Consider the following 9744-nt stretch of genomic DNA (forward strand, 5'->3'; position numbering starts at 1 on the left):
AAAAAAATTATAATTCAAGAAGGTTTTATAGATATACTTTTTTATTCAAGTTATACGCAGACGAAAAATAAGTTCATTTTTACACATAGCAGCTTCATTTAAAGCCAATAAAAAAAAAAGTTAATTTTGCTGTTGTTTAGCGAAATAAATGTACATAAAATAATTGTAAGAGTGAAATTAAAAACTGGGTTAGGTTCAGGAAGCTTTAATGAATAATTTATTAGAATTTTTGATATTGGTGAGAAGGCAAAGGGTATAGAATTATAATCTTAAAATCCGTTATATTTATTAATCGTAAAAATAAAAAGTATTCTCAAGCTTTTAAAATTCTTAATTTGTTATTGATTGTGTTGCTTTCTATGACATCATTATCCAATCATATTGTGAGAATTTCTAAACCAATATTGGCCAATTCTTTCTACATATAGCGCCAATAAAATATAATTTTCTCATTAAATTAAAGAATTACAAAATGATAAATCGAAATTTTATAACCTTTTTATAGATTAGGCTTTTTATTACAAAGATTTATTAATCAGATTTTTTAACATAAAATATAGTTTATTTTATTGTGATAAACTTAATTATATAAATAATAAATCGAGATACAAAAATTCTATCAAAAAAAAAAGATATTAATTGTTCATAGATGCAAGCCTATTTATATTGGCAGCTACTCTAATCTTTTCATTCATCAAGATCGATTCGAACTCATAATATATTGTGCATCAATAAATAAAAGCTTGAAACCAGTTTATATAGCACAATTAACAGTCATTCTCTGTATCTTATAGTACTAAAAATTCATTGATTAAAACTTACACTTAATTCCTTTACCACTCGAAGTTTGCTACTATAATACATTTTATTTACACACTTTCCAAATTCCTAGTATCCATCATAGTCACTTTTTATTAAAATCTAAATCTTTATCTAAATATTTAAAATACTCTAAAGTTAATTTTGCAATCTGATGTCCTCTTTTAGCTGCCATTTTATATAATTTTATTGCTCTTGTCTTATTAATTTCGGTTCCGATTCCTTTATGATAACAAAGCCCAAGTAGAAATTGAGCATTTAAATACCCTTGATAAGCTGATTTTTTATAATATTTAAAAGCTTTTATTTCATCTTTTTCTACACCTTCACCATCGTCGTAACAATTTCCTAAATTATATTGTGCAAATTTATTTCCATTTTCTGCCGCTTTTTTATACCAATAAACCGCTTTTTCTAAATCATTTTCTGTTCCAATTTCATCTTGATAACAATTACCTAACATATTTTGTGCTGGTGAATATTCTTCTTTTGCAGATTTATAATACCATATAAATGCTTTCTTACTATCTTCATCTACTCCTATTCCATATTGATAACATATACCTAAATTAAATTGTGCTTCTAAATTTATACCTCCATTAGCAGCTTTTAAATACCATTCAATTGCTTTCTTTTCATCTTTAATAATTCCTATCCCATTTTGATAACAATAACCCAAATTATTTTGTGCTCCTAAATTTCCTCCTTCTGCTGATTGTAAATAAAATTCAAATGCTTTAAAGTCATCTTTAACTTTACCCATACCATATTGATAACAGAATCCTAAATTATTTAATTCTACCAATTTTTCTTTCTCTTTAGTTAAATCTATTTGATTATTATTAGAACTTTTATCAAATGATTCAAAATATTTTTCTATAGTATTTATCTCATCATTACATATACAAATTTTTAACCCATTAAAATTTTCATACTGATTATGTGACATCACTTGTACATTTTCTAAATTATTAAATTCTTTAGAAATCAACTTTCTTTTATTTAAGATAATATCTTTATAATAATATAAAGATAATAAATATTTTCCAATAATAATATTAATTAATTGATACATACTTGTTTTATTTTCATCCTCCTCCTCCTCCTCATCATTATTTATATTATCTTTATTATTATTGTTTTTATTATTATTAATTGATATCATGTATAATTCTAATGATTTATTTTTATTAATATAAATATTAGAATCATTTATATCATATTCATAAAAGAATCCAATTAAACTTGAAAACCAATTTTTATTCTCTTTATGATTTTCCATTAATTTTAAAACTATTTCAGGATTTTTATTTTCTTGATTATCAAAAAATTCTTTCATCCAATCCTTTAAAATATTTTCATAATTACTATAATTATTAATTGTTATTAATTGATGATAAAATTCTTTTAATAATTCTCTTAAGAAAATTTCTTCTTCTTCATCAATTTTTGAAATATCATTATTATTTGAATACATTTGTTTGCGTTATTTTTTCTTTTTTTTTTAGGAAAAAACTTTAAAAAACTTTTTTTTTACGTCATTTTACAGGTCGTACGGTTACACTGCATCATGCTTTTTTTGTATTACGTGTTGTACTTTGATTAGTTTTTGTTTTCGCAGTCAATTTAGGTATGATTTGCGATATATTGTAAAAGAAATATAATTGTAACTGCTAATTTCTAGTTATAGTTATTAGGCAGGGCGTTCCAATATCAGTCTCCAGGCCCCATAGCCTATGGTCAGTCCGTCAGGGATTGAAAATGTGCTATGTATTATATATTGATCGACATGATCAATATAATAAGCTAAAAAAAAAAAAATTTACATTTCACGAAATTTCTTATTTGCCCACCTATCTTTGATCTGACCGCAAAACATCTCATCCAATCCAGCAGTATTAAATGCCATTCAATCATTACAACACAATGAATTTATACAGAAATCAGTTCATACATCTAGCGATGTAAGAGATAAACCTAGAAAAGAATATACTGTGAATTACACATTTTATATCAATATTCATATTATGCCAACATGTGGAACAACCAAACTTGTAACATACAGTATTTACGTAAAAATGAAAACGGCGACTTTTAATGTATTATCGATAAATAAAAGCAAGCATATGTCATGCTAAATGATTTTTTAGATAATTTTGAAACTATATAAATCAGCCTTTTATTTATTTTTTTCTTTTTGCAAGGTAGTGGCAATTTGTAAGTTTATTAGATGATTGTACAAAAATCTACCTATTAAATAAAACGCTCCGTATATACAGTATATATACAACTGATACGACTTATTTAATATATTTATTGATTTTACTTAACTTTTCTTACTTTAAGAATCGAACCCAAAAAAATAAATACTTATTTTTTCGTGATTTAATCACCTACCATTTTACAGATTGCTCCTGTACCCTACCCTCACCATCCATATTATTTGAAGTAGCTTCGCAGCAATATGAGTCCTGTAATCTATGGTTTTAAAATCAGACTTTAATAATAAGAATAAAATTTAAGATTGTATTATATTATTATATATTAAAAGATAAAATAATAAAAAACTTTTTTATATTAACAACTTATTTCAAAAAAAAAACTCATTCATTCCATTGGTTTTCATTCTTTTATAACATGTTTGTATCAGGCGGGTTGCCAAAAATATCTAGAACGAATGGCCTGAATTTCATGCACTGAATTATAAAAGGTGGTAGAGATTATAAATATACGAAATAACAAAATAATATTGTACGGTATGAAAATACAGTATATAAGGTGGTACTTTATTAGAAGATGGAAGATAAAAAAATAAAAAAATAAAGAAAAACCGGAATTACAATCATGCTAAAACTTTAAATACAAATTATTGTTAACTTTACGTTATTTCGGCTATTTTCGATAGATTATCAGATTATCGTAAATTTTATTGAGTCGTACAAAATGCCATTTTTTGCTGGCCAGAATTAAAATTAAATACGCCTCTATATGTGATTAAGCGTATTTTGATTTTTGGTTGACGTGGAATTTTCTACACTAATCTTTTCATATTTGTTATAGTGAATGAAAATTTAGTTAATTTGAGTTTAATGTATTAAAAAATTAAATCACAGAAATAAATAAAGAAAACAAGTTGTAAACGAAGCCAATTCTGAAAGTTAAGATAACTGAACTCCAAAAACAAAAAAAATCAACTAAAAATGAATTGGTTTATTAAACTTATTCTGCAACATAAAAATTAGTTATAGATAAAAGTTGTAAGTTATATCCGTCAATCCAGAAAATTATTAATTGTAAATATTCATTAAATTTTATTTGCTTTTGTTATGTAGGTATTTATTTATTCCTGCTAAACCATTTAACTTTCACAGCAGTTATCCAGCTAGTATTTTTGTAGTGGTTGAAATCGCCAGATTTTGCACAAAATAATAAAGATAATCATTATGGCAGTTCTTATCAATGACTTTTTGCTAAAAAGAATTCAAAAATTAAAATTCTTTTGTGAGAAGAAAATTTTGTCAATAATGTTTATTTTTCATCACATTACGAACCTATGCATACGAATATCTCAAAGATGAAAATAATAAAATATCGTAATAGTTCATAGTCTGTACCAAAATATAGAATGAGTTATGCCAGCTCATATATTACGTTTAAATAACAGTATTGTTACCTGATTTAGTTACCTTTTCAGGATGTGAATTACAAAAAAAAAAAAAATTCTTTTTTAAATTCTGCTTTAACGAATTTTAAAAAGTTTGATTGTTACAATGCGATGAATTGTTCTGTTTAGATACTACATTTTTAGAATTATAATAAATAAAAGCAAGCTGACGAGACTTACATTATTTATGATTTTTATAATTATATTTTTATTTTATTAATACGAAATGAAATAATTATTACTATAAGCTAAATTTCTACCAGAAACATGTAATCATTCATCGTTCTTTATTTACATACTAGTTATAAATATTTATAGAAGCAAAGCTATTAAACATTTTCTGCCTTTATTGACAACCTTATGGAGCAGTATAAAAATAGTAGTTTATTAAATATGGTTGTCTCCACTTTCATATAAAAGTTCAAAGTTATATTGTGCAATAATGTGCCCTCTTTTAGCTGCTATATTATATAATTCGAATGCTTTTGTTTTATCAACTTCAGTACCAATTCCAAATTCATAACAATATCCAAGTTCAAATTGTGCATCTAGATTGCCTCTATCAGATGTTATTTTATATAATTTAAATGCAATTTCAGTTCCAATCCCTTTATTATAACAATATCCAAGTTGTTATTGAGCATATAAATATCCTTGTACTGCTGATTTTTCATAACATTCAAATGCTGTAACTTCATCTTTTTCAGTTCCTTCTTCACTATTTATTTTATCTAGATTATATTGTACTACTTTTTTATTTCCATTTTCTGCTAATTTATTATACTAGTAAATAGCTTTGTTTAAATCCTTTTCTGTACCTTCACCATTTTGATATAAATATCCAAGATTACTTTGTGCATCAGTATTTCCATTCTCAGCTGCTATTTTGTATAATTCAAATGCTTTTGTTTTATTAACTTCAGTTCCAATTCCAAAATCATAACAATATCCAAGTTGATATTGAGCATCCAAATGTCCTTGCTCTGATGATTTTTCATAATATTTAAAAGCTTTAATTACATCTTTTTCTACACCTATACCACTTTTATAACAATTTCCCAATTTATATTGTGCTAATTTATTTCCATTTTCTGCTGCTTTTTTATACCAGTAAACAGATTTATTTAAATCTCTTTCTGTGCCTTTACCATTTTCATAGCAAGCTCCAAGATTATTTTGTGCAAAATTATGTCCTTTTTCAGCTGCCTCTTTATATAATTCAAGTGCATTTGTTTCATTAACTTCAGTTCCAATTCCAAAATTATAACAATATCCAAGTTGATATTGAGCATTCAAATATCCTTGCTCTGCTGATTTTTCATAATATTTGAAAGCTTTAATTTCATCTTTTTCTACACCTATACCACTTTTATAACAAATTCCTAAATTAAATTGTGCTAATTTATTTCCATTTTCTGCTGCAATTTTATATAATTCAAATGCTTTTATTTTATTTACTTCAACTCCAATTCCTTTATAATAACAATATCCAAGTTTACATTGAGCATTCAAATATCCTTGCTCTGCTGATTTTTCATAATATTTGAATGCTTTAATTTCATCTTTTTCTACACCTATACCACTTATATAACAATTTCCCAAATTAAATTGTGCTGTTTTATATCCATTTTCTGCTGTAATTTTATATAATTCAAATGCTTTTATTTTATTAACTTCAACTCCAATTCCTTTATCATAACAATATCCAAGTTGAAATTGAGCATCCAAATATCCTTGCTCTGCTGATTTTTCATAATATTTGAAAGCTTTAATTACATCTTTTTCTACACCTATACCACTTTTATAACAATTTCCCAAATTATATTGTGCTGTTTTATTTCCATTTTCTGCTGTAATTTTATATAGTTCAAATGCTTTTACTTTATTAACTTCAGTTCCAATTCCAAAATCATAACAATATCCAAGTTGAAATTGAGCATCCAAATATCCTTGCTCTACTAATTTTTCATAATATTTGAAAGCTTTAATTACATTTTTTTCTACACCTATACCATTTTTATAACAATTTCCCAAATTATATTGTGCTGTTTTATTTCCATTTTCTGCTGTGATTTTAAATAATTCAAATGCTTTTATTTTATTAACTTCAATTCCAATTCCAAAATTATAACAATATCCAAGATTACATTGAGCATTCAAATATCCTTGCTCTGCTGATTTTTCATAATATTTGAAAGCTTTAATTTCATCTTTTTCTACACCTATACCACTTCTATAACAATTTCCCAAATTAAATTGTGCTAATTTATTTCCATTTTCTTCTGTGATTTTATATAATTCAAATGCTTTTACTTTATTAACTTCAGTTCCAATTCCAAGATCATAACAATATCCAAGTTGAAATTGTGCATTTAAAAATTCTTGTTCAGCTGATTTTTGATATAATTGAAATGCTTTTCTATTATTTTTTTTCACACCTTTACCATTTCTATAACATAAACCTAAATTAAACTGTGCAGCCCTATTTCCACTTTTTGCTGCCTTTTGAAAATAATAAAATGCTTTACTATAATTTTGTTTTGTTCTAATACCATTATAATTATTAAATCCAATTTGATTTAATCTATTAAAATAGATTGTTTTATGAATTTTAATTTCTATACTTCTGTTTTTTTTAGCATTAGTTTTCTTATTATAATTTTGTTTAAGAATATATTTTGCAATAATACTTCCATTATTTGCCGCTTTTTTGTACCAATTAAAAGCTTGAACTTTATCAATTTCTATTCCAACTCCATAATAATAACAATTTCCAAGTTGATATTGAGCATCTATGAAATTTTTTTCTGCTGATATTTTATAATATTCAAATGCTTTAGATTCATTTTTATCTATTCCTTTACCTAACCTGTAACAATTTGCAAGATATAACTTTGCAGTTGTATTTCCATTATTGGCTGCATTTTTATACAATTCAATAAATTTATTATCATTATTTTTAGTTCCAATATTAAATTCATAGCAATATCCTAAATAAAATTGTCCAACAATACTTTTATTTTTTGCAGCTTTTTGATACCAATTGAATGCTAGATTTTTATCTTCTTCAGTTCCATATCCGTATTCATAACATTTAGCAAGATAAATTTGTGCTATTGAACAGTTATTTTCTGCTGCATTTGAAAATGATTCAAATGCTTTATTGTCATTTTCTTCTATTCCAATGCCATAATAATAAAATAATCCAAAAAGCCAAATATAAGCTGATTTATTTTGATTTTTCGTTAGCCAATTAATAAGATCATTTATAATTTGATTACATTTCAATGTTATTTCAATTATTTGTTGAATTTGATCAAAATTATAACCTTTATCATGTTTATTAATGATAAATGCAATTAATTTGTCAACTAATGAATCATTAATAATATCAAATGACGAATCTTTTGACGAATTCGTCTGAAATGATGTGCTAGATTGATTACTTTTAAGACTCATTATCCCTGATCGAATAGATGCCTGACCTTGTAAACTGCTAATATTATTTAGTATATCTGAAAAATCATTTATATCTAATTCATCATTCATATCTGAATTAACACTTATATTTGATTCATCATTTATATCTTGATTATCATAATTAATATCTGAATCATCATTTATATTTGAACTACCATTTATACCTAAAATTTCAAGATGTTTGTCGGGAAAAACTATTGATTTAAGAATTAAAACAACTTCTTGCATATTTGGACGCTCATCTGGTTCATATTTCCAGCATTCTAGTTATTAATATAAATAGTATCATTAATATTTAATACACTCTCCATTGAAACCAAATATTGTGTATAATCATTACCTGTGTATAAGTTACTATAATTAATAAGTGTGTCATCAATAATTTCTTCTCGTTTACCATTTATTATAGATAACATTAAACCTTCGTCATAGTTTAAATCGGAAAATGGTTGATTGCCACTTGATATCTGCCACATTAATATTCCAACACTATATACATCAGATTTTTCGTTTAACTTGTAATCTTGATCATTTAAACTTTTTGGATCAACAAAGGGTATTATACCACAAATTTTCGATGTACTGTTACTTGACGCTTCAGCAATTTTTTTTGACAACCCGAAGTCTGCCAGCTTGATCTTTTTTTGATGAACAAGTACGTTATCTGCATGCTATAAATGGGTGAAGAAAACTTATTAAGCATATTTTATTAAAAAAGAAAAAGTTTATTTTAAAAGTTAACTATACCAGATCACGATGAATAATATCATTTTCATGTAAAAATGCTACTGCACTAGCTAATTGAAATGATAACTGATATTTATCATTCCAATTGAGTTCATTAAATTTCTCTTTTAAGTAAGTTTTTAATGTATCATTATCAGCATATTCTAAAACTAACACATATTTTTTTTCTAAATATAATACATAAAGAAAATAAGTAATTATATACTGTATATACTGTAACAATAATAATATACTGTATATGTTAATACTTGCCGTTTTCTATTTTTGTAATGCCATAGAATCGTAAAATATTCTCATGAACGTCGACTTTTTTTTGTGATTTTATCTGTAAAGAATTTAGTAAAATAAATAAATAAATAAATAAAAATTATAAAGTTTTAAAATTAATAAAAATAAGAATATTAAGATTCAATACCTCATTAACAACTTCTTTTAGCGTTATTTTATCACTGTTGAAAGTTTTTAAAGCGAAAAAAGTATCAGAATTTCTCCATTTAGCACGAACGACACTCCCATATGAACCATTTCCTAACGGTTCTAAATTTTTAAATTCTGAATAATCGTAATAGTTAATGTATTCGTCAACAATTGATTTTTCTAACCAATCAATATAAATATTTGAATCTTTAGGGTCGGTTTCTTTCGTTTCTTTTGACATTTTTTGCAACAGTTTATATCAGAGTATTTTGTAAATTAGCTTTTTTTAATGCATGAAAAAAAGCATGTGACTTGTCTTGTACTACTGTAAAATATATGATTTTAAACTTTTATGGTATAACCGGCTAATACCGGCTAATTAGCCGGTTAACATTAACCGGTTCCAACCGCTATTTTTTAACGCCAGAAGTAAATGAATGTAAAATTTACTTCATATAGTTAAAATAAACAACCGGTGTAACTGAAAAAGGATTGTGCTACAATAATGAATAAGAAATGAGACTATAATTTTTAAAGTAATAAAAAAAATGACAAATGAAAATAGTTAGTATGGCGCAAATTTCATTACGAATTAAGCATTCCCAAAAAAATATGAA

At 25.0% G+C, this 9744-nt stretch overlaps 2 protein-coding genes across 2 annotated transcripts; both read right to left on the minus strand.

Moving 5' to 3' along the window:
• Nucleotides 1-904: 904 nt before the first annotated feature.
• On the minus strand, nt 905-2296 carry OCT59_027447 (uncharacterized protein; the record flags this gene model as incomplete). Its single annotated transcript, XM_066136981.1, has 1 exon — nt 905-2296. The coding sequence occupies one exon, from the start codon at nt 2294-2296 to the stop codon at nt 905-907; it is 1392 nt and encodes a 463-aa protein (XP_065993411.1).
• A 2820-nt stretch (nt 2297-5116) lies between these two features.
• On the minus strand, nt 5117-9368 carry OCT59_027448 (uncharacterized protein; the record flags this gene model as incomplete). The annotated part of the gene is made up of 8 exons (XM_066136982.1): nt 5117-5214; nt 5302-5793; nt 6922-7067; nt 7353-8226; nt 8304-8634; nt 8711-8877; nt 8963-9035; nt 9126-9368. The coding sequence occupies 8 exons, from the start codon at nt 9366-9368 to the stop codon at nt 5117-5119; spliced, it is 2424 nt and encodes an 807-aa protein (XP_065993412.1).
• Between the last annotated feature and the right edge of the window lie 376 nt (nt 9369-9744).

This window comes from Rhizophagus irregularis, chromosome 7 (genome assembly GCF_026210795.1).
Source record: "Rhizophagus irregularis chromosome 7, complete sequence".
NCBI classification, from domain to species: Eukaryota; Fungi; Glomeromycota; class Glomeromycetes; order Glomerales; family Glomeraceae; genus Rhizophagus; species Rhizophagus irregularis.